The sequence below is a fragment of the Microcebus murinus genome, chromosome 22 (genome assembly GCF_040939455.1).
Source record: "Microcebus murinus isolate Inina chromosome 22, M.murinus_Inina_mat1.0, whole genome shotgun sequence".
NCBI lineage: Eukaryota > Metazoa > Chordata > Mammalia > Primates > Cheirogaleidae > Microcebus > Microcebus murinus.
In genome coordinates this window covers 20,061,174-20,079,197 of record NC_134125.1, presented here as the reverse complement: position 1 = coordinate 20,079,197, position 18,024 = coordinate 20,061,174, and the positions used below count along the sequence as shown (strand labels likewise).

The following is an 18,024-nucleotide window of genomic DNA, read 5'->3' as shown; positions in this document are numbered from 1 at the left end:
TGGGGAGCAGGGGGCGTCCCGGCCCGGGGGAGTCGCTGGGAGACTTGGGGACGGGACCTCAGGAGGGATTGAGGAGCAGGGGGCGTCCCGGCCCGGGGGAGTCGCTGGGAGACTTGGGGATGGGACCCCAGGAGGGACTGGGGAGCAGGGGGCGTCCCGGCCCGGGGGAGTCGCTGGGAGACTAGGGGATGGGACCCCAGGAGGGACTGGGGAGCAGGGGGCGTCCCGGCCCGGGGGAGTCGCTGGGAGACTTGGGGATGGGACCCCAGGAGGGACTGGGGAGCAGGGGGCGTCTCGGCCTGGGGGAGTCGCTGGGAGACTTGGGGATGGGACCCCAGGAGGGACTGGGGAGCAGGCGGCGTCCTGGCCCAGGGGAGTCGCTGGGAGACTTGGGGACGGGACTTCAGGAGGGACTGGGGAGCAGGGGGCGTCCTGGCCCAGGGGAGTCGCTGGGAGACTTGGGGATGGGACCTCAGGAGGGATTGGGGAGCAGGGGGCGTCCCGGCCCGGGGAGTCGCTGGGAGACTTGGGGACGGGACCCCAGGAGGGACTGGGGAGCAGGGGGCGTCCCGGCCTAGGGGATTCCCTGGGAGACTTGGGGACGGGGCCCCAGGAGGGACTGGGGAGCAGGGGGCGTCCCGGCCCGGGGAGTCGCTGGGAGACTAGGGCGGTGGGTCCCGCCCGAGCTCTGAGACAGGAGGCGTCCCAGCCCAGGGGGCGTCGCCGAGGGGCTTGGCGAAGGGGTCCCGGGAGGTACCGAGGCGGAGAGCGTTCCTGCCTGAGGGGGGTCGCGGAGGAGAACCGGGTCCTCACGCTGGGGGACAGCAGCCGGGCCGGGGGCCGGGCGACCGAGAGGGGCCGCGGCGGGCGGGAGTGGGCCCCGGGCCGGCTCCGCGCAGGGCGGGCGCGGGGGTCGCTCACTCACCGGGTCCGGGGCCGAGGCCGGGGCCGGGCGCGGGCCGGGCGGCCAGCGTGAGCGCGGCGGCGGAGAGCAGGGCGAGGCGGGCGGCGGGCGGCGCCATGGGCCGTCAGTGCGGGGCCCCGGGGCGCGGCCCGGGGGAGAGGGGGCAGCGCGGGGAGCCGGGGGCGGCCATGGGAGCGGGACGCGGGGCCGAGCGTGGCCCCGCCCCGGCCGCCCGCCGCCCCGCCCCGGCCCGCCCCGCCCCGCCCTCCCCGCCCTCCCCAGCGCCGCCGCCGCCCCGCGGCCCGCCCGCCCGACTCCGCCGCGAGGCCCCGGGGCGGAGCCGACTGCGCACGCACGCCCCGCCCCGCCCCGCGCCTGCCACTCACGCCCCAGGCCCCGCCCAGCTCCCTCCCCTGGGCCATCCGGCGGGGCGCCCCATTAGTCTGATCCAGGGGAGGGGGCAGCAGGTAAGGGGCGGGGCCCAGGGCCCGTCCTCCGAGTCCCCACGCGGAGGTTTGGCCGGGCTGAAGCGGGCGGGGCGCCCAGTGACCCCTGCTCGGGTCGTGACCCACGCGCGGGCTCAGCCACAGCGGCGACCATCAGAACAGCAGTTTGCAAACCCTTCCTCCCTGCTTGCTCAACGTAGAGGATCAAACAAGGGCTTTGAAGCCAGCCAGTCCGGATTCACATCCCACTCGGTCACCTTGGGCAGATTTAAAGGAAAAATAGCTCTTACCTCAATTTCCTTATCTGTTAAATGGGGATGATGATAGCAACTACTCCCCAAAGCGGTTGTACTAAGTAAGATAATGCATGGAAACTTTTACGCACGTACGACAGACGTTGAGTTCCTTTCTCACCCCACGTCTCGCAGCCACACACGAGGCAGCCAACCGAGCCCCGGTTCCGAATCCGATCACGCGTCCTGTGTCAACCAGGGCAAGTTTCCTGATTGGTCTGAGCCGCAGCCGTCCCAGAATAGGAGTAATAAAAGGCCTCTCAGGAGTAGATGAGATAGTGGGGTGCAAGTAAAGCGCCCCCCACGGAGTGCAGAGGCGGGTTGGACAGCGCTGCTATCTTGCAGACTGGGACGCTGGGAATAGAGAACGCGTGGCCTGCTAAAGCTCTCGGCCCCGCGTAGCAGGCCCTTTGCCCCTCCAAGGTCTTCTCGGGCCGCAGGCGGGGTCGGCAGTGGGCCTCCCTCCTCCCCCGCGCCCCCCAGGCAGAGGGGATTTTCCTGTGGCTCCCGCCTAAAGCGCCGCGGCGACGCCCGGCGGGGCAGGTCTGGGCGGCGCGCCGCAGCTTTCAAGTCCCTGGTCCGGGCTTGCAATGTTCCCGTGGCGGCGGGAACACCTGCCCTCGCGCCGACTCGCTGCACCCAGAGCGGGGCTGGGCGGTACCGGCCCCGCGGGCTCCCCGGCCTGCCTTGGGTACACCGTCCCTGCACCCCCTTGCCGCCCGGGAGCCGCCCCCTCCGCACTCCCAGAGCCCGCGTTCCCCCAAATGCCATTCCCCACCCAGGGCTGCTCCCAGAGCCGGGCCCTAAGGGCGTAGCTACCTCCCACGAAGCCTCTCGGTCTCTGTCCCTCTCCACCCACACGACCCAGCGCTGTGGCAAGAAGAATCATGTCGGTCATTGTTTTCACGGTGTCATTCCCGAGTTCAGAAATCCTCTGGGCTCCTTAATGGAGCATACGGACACCCCCCTCCCAGCCATGCCTGGTCCCTGGGGACACAGCCTCCACATCCCACCAGGTGACTATTTTCCACAATTGTGGCCCCTTCCGCACCTTCTCCAGCAGGATCTGAGAACCCTTTGTAACAGAGGAAATGACCTGGGAAAACGACAAAAATGATCTATGTCTCTTTAAAACATCCCCCACTCCTTTTGGAGACCTAGGACCTACATCCCAGCCTGAGGGCAACAGTGGGGAAGGGCAAGGGAACGTCTTTTGTCCTTTGTGCTACACAAGATGGCCTGAGCTGTGGAGGTCCTGGGTGGAGGTCACAGGATTGTCTTCAGCAGAGATGGGACAGAGATGGGAGGATTAAAATCATCGCCTGTAGTTGAACAACTGCCTGAAGCCGGGAACCCACCCTTTAAAAGCTCTGTATTTCTGCTTATTATTAAGAGGATGACCTTTTTAGACAGTAGTCTCCATCCTCCTCCTTTGCCAACACATTAACAAACCTCTCTTTCCTCCTCCTCAAACCACGTGTCCTCATTCTTCTGATTCGGCCTCCACCGTAAGTGCCAAGCTTTCGGTAACACCTTTGTCCCTGACTTTTGCCCCCTCTCAGGCAGGATGGCCTCGGAAGAGAAGGAAACAAGATGCAGGCGAAACCACCTGCGCGAGGCAAACGCTCAGTGAAGGCAGAGCTGCTTTCCTTCAACAGGCATTCAGTGAGGAACACGCCACGTGCTGGTGACACAGCGGCCACCGAGACCAGATCTTCCTCCCGGAGCTTACAGTCTCGTCAACCAACCTGAGAAAGTGCAAGTGCTAGAGACCACAAAGTACCAAAGATGAGAAAATGATGTTGACAGAATGGTTTGCGGGCTGTTTTAAACAGGATGCTGGGAGAAGCACCCCTCCCGCCTTCCCCACCCCCACCTTCTCTTTTCCGGCTTAAAGCCCCAGCACAGGTGATGGAAACAGTGCACAAGAGGCTAAAAATACAGCCCAGTGTGTCTGGGTCACCCGCGCTTAACAGCTCAAGGTCTTTTGCTCAGTTATGTGGTCCTGGCCTCCAGCGGGAGTGGCCTGAGAGATTCATTTCCATGCTTTACATGCCTGAGCCGTTTAACAGCTTCATTTCATGGAAAGAGTGAGGACACTGCACGCAGCCCCTGGGCCTCCAGGAAGGGGTTAGTGTCTGCCTGTCTGCTTGCCTGCTTGTGCTCCGCAGTTGGGCCCTTTTCTTCCTCCAAGGGCAGCAGGATCCGCCAAGAAGCTGGAGGACCTGAACTGGTGGAGTTGGGGTCATTCTAGTGTCTTTGAAACTCCAATTGGGATGATTTCTGCTCAAAGGGCAGCAGTCATGTCGTGGAGAGAGCCCTGGAGGAGGGAGCCTGAGCATGGTGACAGCAGAGGCAGACATTTAGTGAGGACTGTACTAAGGCTGTGCAGGGTGTCTATGGCCACATTTCACAGGATGCTGCTGGTGCCCTTACCTCTGCCCTACAGAACACAGAGATTTAAATGACTTACCCAAAAGTCACATAGTCATGGAGCTGGACCCAGATGGTGGGACTCCAGGCACTCTGCTACATTCCCTCCTTTTTTTTTTTTTTTTGAGACAGAGTCTCGCTTGTTGCCCAGGCTAGAGTGAGTGCCGTGGCATCAGCCTAGCTCACAGCAACCTCAATCTCCTGGGCTTAAGTGATCCTACTGCCTCAGCCTCCCGAGTAACTGGGACTACAGGCATGCGCCACCATGCCCGGCTAATTTTTATATATATATATTAGTTGGCCAATTAATTTCTATTTATAGTAGAGACGGGGTCTTGCTCTTGCTCAGGCTGGTTTCGAACTCCTGACCTCGAGCAATCCGGCCGCCTCAGCCTCCCAGAGTGCTAGGATTACAGGCGTGAGCCACCGCGCCCGGCTTTCCCTCCTTATCTTTTATTTAAAAAAAAACAAAAACATTTTTTTTTTTTTTAAAGATGGAGTCTTGCTATGTTGCCCAGGCTGGAGTGGCCCAATCATAGCTCACTGCAGCCTCCAACTCCTGGGCTCAAGAGATCCTCCTACCTCAGCCTTCTGAGTAGCTGGGACTACACGTGTGTGTCACCACACCTGGCACCTCCTTATCTTTGTAGGGTTTTGTCATCAAATGCTTACTGAGTGGTCCAGGGTTAGGATTAGGGCAAGTTAGATATTTGCCTCAGACACAGAATTTAAGGGAACTTAAAAAAAAAAACAATAAAAAACTCGGTAATCAAGATAAATATTATTTATACATATTTTATACATTTAATAAGTATATTTAATAAATAGCATTTCAATGCAATACTTTTTTTTGTTTTGGGTTTGTTTCATTTTTGTTTTTGAGGGTCTTGCTCTGTCTCCCAGGCTAGAGTATAGTGCTGTTATCATAGCTCACAGCAACCTCAAACTCCTGGCCTCAAGTGATCCTCCTGCCTCAGCCTCCCGAGTAGCTAGGTGGAACTAAAGGTGCATGCCACCATGCTGGGCTAATTTTTCTATTTTTTTTTTTTGGTAGAAACGGAATCTTGCTCTTGCTCAGGCTGGTGTCAACCTCCTGGCCTCAAGAAATCCTCCTGCCTCAGCCTCCCAAAGTGTTAGGATTACAGGTGTGAGCCACTGTGCCTGGCCTTAATGGAATATTTTTTAAAAATCTAGGCCGGGCTTGGTGGCTCACGCCTATAATCCTAGCACTCTGGGAGGCCGAGGCGGGCGGATCACTCGAGGTCAGGAGTTCAAAACCAGCCTGAGCAAGAGTGAGACCCCGTCTCTACTATACATAGAAAGAAATTAATTGGACAACTAATATATATAGAAAAAATTAACCAGACGTGGTGGCACATGCCTGTAGTCCCAGCTACTCGGGAGGCTGAGGCAGTAGGATTGCTTGAGCCCAGGAGTTTGAGGTTGCAGTGAGCTAGGCTGACGCCATGGCACCCTAGCCTGGACAACAAAGTGGGACTCTGTCTCAAAAAAAAAAAAAAAAAATCTAAAGGAGTGCAAAAACATCCATGATGAACAAAATATCAACATTTTAAATAAAGACAGGATCTGTATTCTTGATTTACTTTTAGCATCAGGCCAGGCTCACCACAGTATCATTATTGATCCTGTCTCACAGGATTCTGGCTCAGACAAATCAGCGATGGAAAATTTTTTGGGGGGGACAGAGTCTCCTTGCTTTGTTGCCCAGGTTAGAGTGAGTGCTGTGGCATCAGCCTAGCTCACAGCAACCTCAATCTCCTGGGCTCAAGGGATCCTCCTGCCTCAGCCTCCCGAGTAGCTGCAGAACGAGGTGTGAATTGGTGGGAAGGCAGACAGGACACCATGAGTTCACACACTTGGCCCGTGATTGGTGCGTATTCAGCACATGTGGTCTAAATCATTGGTCCTCAGCGTTTGCATCATCATTTAGGAATCTTCTCAAATTCTCTCTCATCCAAAGTTATTCTCTTCTTCTGCATCAGAAACCTCAGCTATGTTCCCACATGGGTGTGGAAGTTTATGGCTTGGGTGTTAAAATAAAAACATCTGAGGAAATTCGAAACAACTAAATTCCACTAGAATTTTGGGGGGGGGGCCATAAAGGGGGTAAAAACAAGAATGAATATAATTGGCTCCATTTCTTCTTTATTAGCTGATCCTCCAGGAAGAATAAGAGCTAAGAGAAACTGAAGAGAAGAAAGGTAGTAGGAAAGGAAAGGAAAAAAAGAGAGAAGAAAGATTAGAGGAGCTAAAAATACGACGACGAAAGCTTGGCTAAGCATCAAAGAAGGGCAGATGTGTTTCCAAATAGAAGCGGTGGTTTAGATATGTCAGGAAGCACTGCTCCAAATGTTGGGTGGAAAAGGAAGATTATTTAGACTGAGTTCAGCAGAATAAGAAAGCTCCATGGGAGAAGCAAACTAAGGAACAGGTCTTTTAACACCACGGAAGCTCTCCTGCCTTAACCCTGAGTTCTCTGGATCAAGTCACCAGTGATGGAGACTCTTGTCTTGGTTTCAGGACCCTGGACCAAATAGTCTTTCCATCTTGGCTGTGTAATTCTCAAGACCTTTTGATGGAACAATCTCTGTTAAAGACTAGACACTTTCCTTATATCCTCAGGTGCTCACTTCCATTTCTGTCCCATGAAGCGTAGCATATTCTGAACAACTCTAAAGAACCAGGGGTGTAAAGGTGGCTCCTGTACATACACTTCTGTGAGGCCAGTGAATCTGACAAATATTTAATGAAGACGGATCATGTGAAAAGAGATGCTATGGGTTGGTCCGAGTGCAGTGGTGTTTACAACTAATTGATCACAACCAGTTACAGATTCCTTTGTTCCTTCTCCACTCCCACTGCTCCACTTGACCAGCCTTAAAAAAAAAAAAAAAAAAAGAAAAGAGATGCTATGATGTCCAATTCTGATCAGAAACATCCTACCCCTTCCAGAGACTCAGTGCTTGGGCTCATAAACCAGATGGGTGCACATGCAGGCCCTGAAACACAAAAAGATCCTATCAAGTGTTGAGTTATGTTACTCAGACCATGAGCAACAGGGGCTCGAGAAAGGTCAGACGAGGGAATGGGCCATGACATGAAGAATGTCAATGAGAATGTTATTCATCGAGGGCTTACTACGCACCAGAACCTGTGCCAAGTGCTGCAGACACACTGTCCCATTGATCCTCACAATAATCCCTGGGTAGGCACTGTTACTGTCCCCATTTCACAGATGAGAAAATTAAGGCCCAGAGATGTGAATTCACTTGCCTGTTGAGAGATGGATCTGGAATGCCAACTCCCGAGCCTAGAGAAAGTCTCATGACAAAGACAGGACTAGAGCCAGGCCTAGGATGGTGTGTGGATGGGCCAACCAGATAAGAGGCAAAGTGTCGCAGTGATAACTATGAGTGGTTGACAACAAGGGTGGTGTAGACTCTGGTTGAGTCCAGCCTTTGTTGGTTACTAGCTGTGGGATCTGGGGCACAGTTCTTGAACAATTTGTGTTTCAGTTTCTTTATCTGTAAGATAGAGAACAATGCTCAAACTGATGGGACTCTTGGTAGCATTTCATGACAGGATGCTTGTAAAATGCCTAGAACCTTGCCTGGCCTTCAAAAGCATCCAGTAAATACTACTTTTATTGACCTAGGAGAAACAGTATAGGCCAACATACCCTGGGTCTGTTTTAAGGAAGGAGAGGATTACCCATTGGGGCACAGTCAACTAAATGAGATGCACTGAAGGGAGAGAGGCAGAATTTGCTCGAATTTAAAGAGTATGTGTCAGGTGCCAACCACATGAACAGCTCTGTGCTAGAAGGAGATTCACAGTGCTCCTTGGAGTCAGAGCTATGTCACTTAGTCACTGAGTAAAAGAACTGGGACAGTAAATAGAATGGATAAATGTCTGAGAAGAGGAGGTTTGGGAAAGCCAAACTCAAGATGGCAAAGGAGAGAAGAGAAACAGAAGAGCTACTCCTACAATGCCTTCTTCGCCCAGCATTTCTCTTCTGTCCCTGATCTGCAGAGTGAAGGCAGATGGTGATGTTTGGTAGCCCAGAAGCCTGGTGTCACCTCTCCAAGATTCACCAGCCTGCCCAGTCTCCAGACATTCGCAAAACCTTCCCAAAGACAAACCCTTTCCAAGGCCCTGCTCTAAAACTGACCCACCTCTTGGGAGGTGAGGCCAGGGCTCATGGCTGAATGGACACCATTGTCCTTCCAAGTGTCTGTGGGTCCAAATGCTGTGGCCTGGAGGTGGTTCCACCAGGCCTGCGGTGCCGTCTGCCTGCAGGCTTTGATTCACTCCAGGGACAACACTTCAAAATTCAAACAGGGAACACATTGGATTCCAGGAGCCTCTGCCAGACTCGTACTCTGTTTTTCCATCATTTCACTCTCCTCCCCCTCGGGAGGGAGCCTCCTTTGGCATTTTGCATATGAAAAATCTGAACCACCAGCAGGACCAGTACCTGATAAGGATTGGAGGGGCATTGCCCAAGAGTTTCCAGGAAGAGGCTTCTTTGTTCTTGTTTCAAGCCCTTGACACTGCTAACAGCTCTAATTACTGCATTTGCCATGGGATGTCAAATAAAACCGCATTCCAGAAAACATGTAGTCTCCCCCAGAGAGAGACACACAGGGAGAGGTGCCTGGGCTGCAGGAACGTGTTCTTTTGTTTCTGGCCCCTAACCTTGGCAGTGCCACTATCCTGAGAATTTAATAGCACCTTTTTTTTTTTTTTTTTTAATTTATTTATTTATTTTTTTTTTTAGCCAGTCAAAAGCACCTTCTTTATGTGCACGAAGGAGAGCACTTTTGCACACCTGGGGATGCATCTCCCTGCCTGCACCTACAAAGCTGGTCTGCATGTTTGACTACAGTTTGTGCAAAGCGTGCTTCTTAAGAATATTAGGAACTTCGAAATACATCAAGCCATTTTGGGTGGAAATGAGGGCTTAACAAGTTTCTGAAACTGTAAGCGAAAACAAAATAGGACTTCTTCCAACATAATTTAACTATAAAATGTGATGATGTAACACCCAGCCACACTCACATCACAAACCAAAGTGACATCACAAATACTAGAGATAATGGCTCAAAATTGCCTGTAAGTGAGCCAAAACTCAAACCCACTGCAATTTGCCAATGCATGACTGAGGCAGAGAAAGTCTGTGACTAGAAATACTAAACCAAAACCAAAACAAACAAACAAACAAAAAACAACAAAAGAGAAAAAGGAAAAAGAAAATACATACCTTCCCCCTACTAAGCTAGCTAAAATAAAATTTAAGGCAACTGAAATATGGTAAGGTGATTTTATTTTTTTATGGATGACATTTTTTACAAAGTCAGGTCTTTTTAAATATGTGATTCTAATCTAGCCAAGTTGTTCTCTTGCTCTTGGCTGGTCCCAGGAAATGGAGGCCAGCATCATTTACATTGTGCTTCTGCCTTTATGGACCCCAGAGTACATTTATTTCCCTGTGTTGCAGCGATTCTTGACCATGACAGTCCGGCTAGAGAGTGTATTTAGGGTTTGGTAGAACTTACCTGCTGTCACTTCCATTTGCAGCATGGTTGAGGAATGTCTACAGCTCATAGAGAAGTCTTTAAGTGACCTTGTCTCCCATTCCTTATGCCTCTCATTTCCAGCAGACAGGAATTATCTTCTAGTCCTTGTAACTTTCTGCCTCAACAAGCTATGTTCTTTGAGAGCCTGAATATCACCATGACCTTGTGAAGTTACTATCTCTTCCCTGTTTGGAACAAAAGGCTTTGGTGAGCAGGAGAAAGCACGCAAGAGGCATATAGCATGATTTCTAAGAACTTTGTGGAATGGTCTATAAAAAGATGCTAATACTTTGCTTTCAAAGTAGACCTTCTAGTCTCTACTTGAAAACTTGTCTTTGTTAATTACTCGCCCCCACCCCCTTATAATTCTAGCATCCAATCTACGTGAGACGAGACCCCGGTATCCCCATGTATGGACTCCGACAGTCCATCTTGCTAAACACCAGGCTTCAGGTCTGCTATGTGGACGCACCAGCTCTCACCAACAGCTGAGTGGCCAGAACGTGCGCAGAGCAGAGCATCAGTGCCCCGGCGCCAGGTACCACCTCTTCCTGGGAGGTTGTAAAGAACCCATTCGTAGCCAGTCCCTTCTCCCTGGTTAAGCTTGTGCTCAGGCGGCAACTGAAGGGTAAGTGCTGCCCAGTACCATGCAAGTTTGGAGAAGCAAAACTCTCGAAGAGATTAAAGCCCAAGGACGATTCGGCAAGGAAAGCCACCCAGCGGGCCAGCATAAGAGGCTCCATCAGTTCCAAGAGCAAGCGGCCGGAGGGATAGCTGCCAGCCTCACCTGGGCACAGGTGGCCTGCAGGCGACATCAGAGAGGTAGATGATGACAGGTGGTGGAGAAAATGCGATGGGAGCGGAGGGAAGGGGAAAGCTAGAGAACACTTAAGGCTTAGGAGGTGTATGCCAAGTGAAGGAAATCCTGAAATTGAAGACAGGATGGGGGGGTGGGTGCAGCATGGTGGAGGAGAGACAGCACAGACCTGGGGTCATGCTCTTGATTGCTTTATACTCTGCTCAGTTCTATAGGAGGAGGAGGTGACTTTCATACACACAGACAAGAGGACCTTGCTGTGAAGGCAAAATAATGGCGAGAAAGGCAGCGAGGATGCGGGCAGTGTGCGCTGGTGCACGTACCCAGGCCAGAGGTCCCCTGTAGCTGTGGCTGTGAACTTCCATGTGGAGAACTTGGCTTTCAGAAGCCTGAGCCCAGCTGTCACTCCATGGCAGCCAGCAGAGTTCAGTATGCCCTGGAGCTAGGCTGTCAGGGTTCGAAACCCAACTCTGACTATAATTGAGGACGACCATGGGCTTCATTTCTTTGTGCCTTGATATTATCATATAAAATGGAGGATAATGGCCCTTCCCTCATAGGGATTCATGAAGATTAAATGAGTTAATACATGCAAAGGGCTTTTGAGCGGAGCCTGGCACACAGTAAATAATTAGGATCCTGGGTGGCATTCAATAGATGATAGCTGCGGTTATGAACCTTCCAGCTGTGTGGCCTTGGGCAAACCCATTCCAATTTCCTTGCCTTTAAAGCCGTCTCCTGCTGACCTTACAGGGTTATGGGGAACGCACGCAGTGGTACACATAAAGGAATTCCATAAGCTAGAACATGCTAGACAAATGTTGGTTGTTGCTGTAACCAAGACTCTGGGACACAAATCCCAGATAATTATTCTGAGCTCCCTTCTCAAGTTTTAGCTTTGACTTCTCTGCTTTCTTCCTGGCTAGAGCAAAGAAAGTTCAAAGGAGAAAAAACTAACAGTCCGCCAAGATCTTGAGGACAGATATGCTGAACATGTGGCCGCCACCCAAGTGCTACCCTGGGACAGCGGGACAGCAGCCTGGAAGGGCCAAGTGTTGCTTCCTGAAGCCCGAAAGAGACAGCAGTTGGCGGAGGACACACTAACCATCCACGGCCTCCCCACGGAAGTGTACCGGGCTCTGTACCGCGCCGCGGTGGAGCCCATGCTGCGGAACCCCTGGGGAACCCCCAAGAGGTACAGCCTGGAGTTGGGCAAGACCATCAAGCAGAAGCTCTGGGAGGCTCTGTGCGGTCAGGCTGCCACCTGCGAACCTGTGCAGAGGGACCCGTTCCCAGGCAGGAGGCGTCTAGACGCCCAAGAGCAGCCTGTGCTTAAGAAACGGCCCAAGTTAAAAAGTGAACAATAGGAACAGGCACTCATGGGATTTGGATATTCTCTGCTAGAGGTCTGAAAAATAAACACCTCTTTTGCACTTTCCACGTAATCTCAAGAGTGCTTTACAATTAATGACTACCCTCTTGGGGAGCAAGACAAATGGGTGCTGGATTCACTTAAGACTGAGAGCCTCTGTCACTCATGATTAGAAAAATTTCAAGGGCTAGATGCTTGCAGGTTTTTTCCTACAAGGGCTTGAGGGTCTCAGTCTTCCAGGTAGGAAAAGGCCAGGCAGATGAAGCGGATGGTTATAGCCAGCCTATGGTTCCCTAATTTTTTAAATTTGAGACAGAGTCTTACTCTGTTGCCCAGGCTAGAGTGCCGTGGCGTCAGCCTAGCTTACAGCAACCTCAAACTCCTGGGCTCATGCAGTCCTCCTGCCTCAGCCTCTTGAGTAGCTGGGACTATAGGCCTGTGCCACAATGCCTGGCTAATTTTTTCTATATACTTTTTAGTTGTCCAGCTAATTTCTTTCCATTTTTAGTAGAGATGGGGGTCTCACTCTTGCTCAGGCTGGTCTTGAACTCCTGAGCTCAACACCTGCCTTGGTCTCTCAGAGTGCTAGGATTACAGGTGTGAGCTACTGCACCCGGCCTGGTTCCTTATTTTTAAAAAGTAGACTGGTAAGTTCTTGATCACTAACCACTTTCCCTAGCTCCCTCCACATGGGGCTGAGCAGAGAGCTTACCACCACTTCAAAGACATAAATCCACAGTCCAGGGGGTCCTCTCTGTGACACCACCTAAGCCTCTAATAACCTGGACTCTATGTTAACAGGAGAGGGTGATATACAAATGCTTCTATGGGCAAATTTAAGTTAAAAAGCACTGCCCCATGCAAACACCTCTCCTTTGTAGATCTATAGTCCTGGCTGGGGGCGGTGGCTCACGACTGTAATCCTAGCACTCTGGGAGGCCAAGGCGGGCAGATCGCTCAAGGTCAGGAGTTCGAAACCAGCCTGAGCAAGAGCAAGACACCTTCTCTATTATAAATAGAAAGAAATTAAATGGCCAACTAATATATATAGAAAAAATTAGCCGGGCATGGTGGCACATGCCTGTAGTCTCAGCCACTTGGGAGGCTGAGGCAGGAGGATCACTTGAGCCCAGGAGTTTGAGGTTGCTGTGAGCTAGGCTGACGCCACGGCACTCACTCTAGCCTGGGCAACAGAGTGAGACTCTGTCTCAAAAAATAAATAAATAAATAAAAATCTATAGTCCTTTACCAAACAGAACAATGACAACACGTAACACATACTTGATAAAATTGTATTTTTTTTACAGTCATTTGTACAACTTGTTAACAAAACCATAGAAGACTACAACTCATTTTAAATCATTTTTGGTCTGCAAATATGTAAAATCTGTGTGCAATTATCATGTATTTACAGGGCCTTGTGTTAGTCATTTTCAATGATTATTCCAACAATGTCACACTCTCAACATAAGACATGGCTTAAGATAAATATATTAGTAAATAAATATTCTGAGAACATATTTCCATAAATGAAATGTGCTGCTATACATATACAGAATATACATAAGTTGTTTTCTAGCTTTTAAAACATTTTTTAAAAATGGTAATGTTGGAAAAAGAGCCCTTAGACCATTTTATTACAAAAATCTTTACAGCAAAGTCTTTACAAAATATCTTTAAGTGCTATGGGAGAAATTAAAAAAAAAAGTTTTAAAATAGTGCCTTGTTAGACCAACACAATAGAGTTTATATAAAGAGTAGAAAAAGGCAGTTCTGTTTAAAAAACAATACTCTTGATTAGTAATTCTTTCTTAGACCTCATTTTAAAAGCATTAGTTTTGCATGAACTTTGAGTAGAGACTAGCAGCACATAAGGGGGGCGGTCTGAGCAGTGGGACAGTAGGTGGGGCTTTATAAAGGGGCTTGGATTTGGAGGAAAAGGGACCAGGAGAGAGTTAAAGCCAGCTTACCGGGGCTGTGTCCATAAACAGGTACCTTGTTGGTCAGAACACCCAATCTTCCATTTTTAGCTGGTTCTAGAACTCTTAAGTTTCCATGGCTGTCCTACACCCAGGGCTGGGTCACTTGGCCATGCCCAAGCGTCACACCCTGACTTGGAGGGGTTTCTCAGTGGAAAACGAGATGCTACCAGTTTCTGTGGCTATATAACCATTATACACCACTGAGAGTCCACCCAAAAAGGTACTTATCATTATTGGAGTTTTACAACTTCAAAGAGAACATTCCTTTTGATTTAAATGTGATGAAATAAGATATTTGGTTATTTTATCGTGTGATCTCCCTGATAAGCTAACATAAATTTAAAAGACAATGGTTGATATTTAAGGTTTTAAAAAAGTTCATTTTTTATTTAAAGTTAAAATGTTTCTCTTGCCATCTGCAGTTATCACTCTTTTGAGTGAAAATTGGACAAATTTATTTTAATAAGCCCAGTGGAAGCCACATTCTTTACTCATTTGTTTATTGCTTAAGGCTACTGAGGAGTGGTTTTCTAGCCAGGGCTAAAGAAAGCCACTTTAGGAGTACGGTTTCAGACAAGGAAGATAATATCCACCCAAAGGCATTAAAAACAAAAAAGCAAAACCACAAACAAACAAAAAATCTCAACAATGAGAAGCTGCTTTTTGCAGTTCATGTTAAAAGCCGTACCCCTCCTTTCCGAAAAACACGTCATGCAAGCCGTTGTCCTCAGCAGCTGCTACTCCTGGCCCGAGAAATAAAGGCGGCCCGGATCACATGTCAACAGCTTAGGCGATTCTCACACCCTCGCCAACAGGTGTGCTGGGCACAGCCCTGGGGACCACCCCCTAAGGAACTGCACCCGAGAGGCTGGAAGACAATCTCAGTGCAGTGAGTCCCTAAGTGGCAAATGGCTTGATCATTTGATGCTGGAATTTCTTTGTCCAATCCTGGCTAGAAGTAAGTAAATTTCCTCATCATATACTGGGGTTCTTAAGAAAAAAGGATTCTGATATAGTGAGATTCTCATTCAAAATGTTTTTGTCTGGACCCTGAGCCAACTTCCTGTGAGCCTGACCAGAGAGGGGCCATCACAGTTGCCTGGCAACCCAGAGTGGTCCTTATTTCCCTACCTACAAGGGGCCACATGTCAAGATTCCTATTCCACAAACGAGCTTTTAGACTCAATGGGCCAAACTTTTGCAGATGGCAACAAATATCTGAATGAAGAAATAAAAGTGACCAGAAGAGTTAGTGAACACAAGGGCTAATATAGTTTCCTCTAAAAAAAATTTTTTTAAGAACGAGGAATACATTGGACAAAAAGAATGACAATCCCTGATCTGAAATAGCTTTAAATAGATTCTCTCTCCCTTTTAAAAATGAAACATCTTAAAAACAAAACAGTTTGGGTTTTTTAACTCTCCCCCCCTCCCCCTTAAAAAAACACACACACCAAAAGCCTGGAAAAATATACAAAAACCTACCCTTTGGGTCTAAACTATCTGATAGTCTCCCTCTCTCTGTGTCTCATGGAAAATCAATACATAATAGTGCATTAGGTAGACAGGAGAGCAGACATTTGCAGGTGAGATGAGCAATTTCAGCCATGAGGCAGAGGGCTGAAGAATCCTGAAGCAGGGCTTCCATGGGAAACCGGATGGGAAAGGTATCACTCAAATGGAGCTCAGTGCCCACCGCAGGGGTCTGGGGGGTGCCCCCAGGAAGGCAGCCCAAGGAAGCAGCAGCCAAGGGGCGTGGCGGCTTCCACACATGCGCAGAGGCTCGCCCCAGCTGGGTGGATGGAGAGCACCTCCCCAAGCCCCATCAGACACCAAGGCCACAAAACTATATTCCTCCTGGGTGTTCGACCCCACACACCCGTCTAGCCATTTCTGCAGCCAGTGGAAGGAAGCCTAAAATATTTTTGCAAAGGACTCCTACGTCAGGACCACTGAGGGGGGGGGAGAGCCTCCTCTTCCCTGCCCCAGGGGTCAGAGTTCAAATAGAGGATCCCCAAGAACACTGCCCTTACTATGAAATGGATCTCCGCTAAGATCAGGGGCTGTGAACTCTGTCACTTTCCCTGGGAGGGACAGTGACTCAAGGGGACAGGTTGAGGATACTAGGTAGAATTGTCCCTGTCACCCTAGAGCTTTGGGGCAATGGCTTGCCCTGATGCCCCAGTGCTGCAGACCTCGTGCACCCTATTCCTAGCTGTTTCCATCACCTGCCTAAAGGTGCAGGCTGGAGAGGAATGGCTTCCAAGAAGACCCAACACTTTGTACATTGCGATTTGCCACAAGAAAGAAAGAGGCAGCTTTGCATTGTTCCTCAGAGTTTGTACCCATATCAACTAGCTTTACTTCAAGTTTCTGGTTCATTTTCTAAGGCAGGTGTAGCCCTGAGCTTTTCAAAGGCCTGAGCTCCCTCCAGGGAGACAACAGTATCTACACATGATGTGGTTCATTTAATGCAGCAGTGATTTTTTTTTTTCTTTTTCAGCAAAAGTTGGCAGTTAGGGTTCTTTAAAATATATATTTAAATAACTTTTTACATTTACATATAATATCTTTAAAAAAAAAACAAGCAGAGAACTCAATTCCACACACCTCGGAACCCCAAGCACACACACTTTACAAAACAGAATAACATGTTATCAAGGAGGCAGAGGACTCAGAGAATTTTGTCTGTTGGTTAGTTAATGGGGCAGGGGGTGGGGTGGTTTTGCCACAGGTGGCTCACATTTTGGGTTGAGAAGGAGGGCTCTCTTTATTACCACTTTTGTGTTTGTCAAAGCTAAAAAAAAAATTGTTTCTTTTTGAAGGAAGCCAGAGTTTAGAGTCTCCATACAGTTTCCAATTTCCAGATAAGAGTTCCTTCTGAGCTCAGGCTCCCGTGCTGCTGCTGTCTGCCGGGCGAGATCCTGGGAGAGAGAGAACAGTCATTGGGGGGGGGAAGCCAGCACTGCAGGGACCAGGCAAGGGACTCCGGTGGGGCCCCGTCCCTGGCATGTGTCAGGCTTGTAGGAAGTGACAGCTTGCAATGGCGCAGCAGGGCTGAGACAGGGCTCCTCTTCCAAGAGGGGCTCAGTCGGTGCCCCCTGAGAGCCAGCCTCCCTCCCCTGGACGTGCCGAGCCTTCTAGAAGCTCTTAGGTAGCATGAAGCGTGAAAACATAATGTACACAAGATGTTCACTGGGCGGCCAGTGTGGTCAGGCACTGGGACGAGCACCAGAGAGGGCCCCTCACAGAGCTTGCAGGCCCCAAAATAAAGTCATTTAGGATTGAGATGACTCAGGAAGTAAATGGAGTGCATGAAAGTGACTTCGGCTGGGATCTGGAGGAGAGAAGTAGGGCCGAGGTCTAGGGGCTGGAATGAGCTCGGAACATGGGGGGGGGGGGGCAGGTCAAAGGCCAAAGGGGGCTAAAGCAGCCAGCAAGGAGAGAAATGGGATTCGGTCAGACGGGTTGGCCGGGGCCAGATCACACAGAACTGGGCAAAGTGTTAACATTTGTGAAATCCTAAAGGTAAACCACAAAGACATCAACCTATGTTTCAAAAAAGGCCATCCTGGCTCCCAAGTGGAGCAGAAGGAAAGACCAGCCACAGCAGACCGGTCAGAAGGCCACTGCCTTTGCCCTGGAGAGTGGAGATGGGGCTGGACTGAGGGGATATCGGGCGGGTGCAGAGAACAGTAGATACATTTGGGACCTACTTTGTTTGTTTTTTGAGACAGAGTCTCACTCTGTTGCCTGGGCTAGAGTGCCATGGCATCAGCCTAGCTCACAGCAACCTCAAACTTTTGAGCTCAAGCAATCCTTCTGCCTCAGCCTCTCGAGTAGCTGGGACTACAGGCATGTGCCACCATGCCCGGCTAATTTTTTCTACATGTTTTTAGTTGGCCAATTAATTTCTTTCTATTTTTAGTAGAGATGGGGTCTTGCTCTTACTCAAGCTGATTTCGAACTCCTGACCTTGAGCGATCCACCAGCCTTGGCCTCCCAGAGTGCTGGGATTACAGGCGTGAGCCACCGTGCCCAGCCTGGGACATATTTTGGAGTTGGAACCAGTGCTACTCACTTTTGGAGGTGTCCCAGTACTATTCAGAGGTACTAGACTGCATGATTTATTACTGAGACAAAAATGTTTAGAAATTTTACAGCAATCTGATGTCTG

The 18,024-nt window shown here is 50.0% G+C and overlaps 3 protein-coding genes across 4 annotated transcripts in view; 1 reads left to right on the top strand and 2 right to left on the bottom strand.

Annotated features, from left to right (window-relative positions):
- The window catches only part of KREMEN1 (kringle containing transmembrane protein 1), a 64,118-nt gene extending 63,005 nt beyond the window's left edge, over positions 1-1,113 (bottom strand). For both annotated transcript variants that reach the window (XM_075996666.1, XM_020283159.2), the window contains exon 1: positions 926-1,113. In XM_075996666.1, coding sequence (XP_075852781.1) covers positions 926-1,022 — 97 coding nt within the window. In that variant the 5' untranslated portion in view covers positions 1,023-1,113. The remainder of the gene's footprint in view (positions 1-925) is intronic.
- On the top strand, positions 1,021-11,860 carry C22H22orf31 (chromosome 22 C22orf31 homolog). Its single transcript, XM_075996817.1, is given in 6 exon segments — positions 1,021-1,027; positions 1,187-1,371; positions 2,161-2,300; positions 3,206-3,308; positions 10,049-10,498; positions 11,420-11,860. Coding segments are annotated over 6 exon segments (1,326 nt in total).
- A 1,237-nt stretch (positions 11,861-13,097) lies between these two features.
- Positions 13,098-18,024, bottom strand: part of ZNRF3 (zinc and ring finger 3) — a 159,137-nt gene continuing 154,210 nt past the window's right edge. The window contains exon 9 of the mRNA XM_020283118.2: positions 13,098-16,771. Within this exon, the coding sequence (XP_020138707.2) occupies positions 16,734-16,771 (38 nt within the window). The 3' untranslated portion in view covers positions 13,098-16,733. The remainder of the gene's footprint in view (positions 16,772-18,024) is intronic.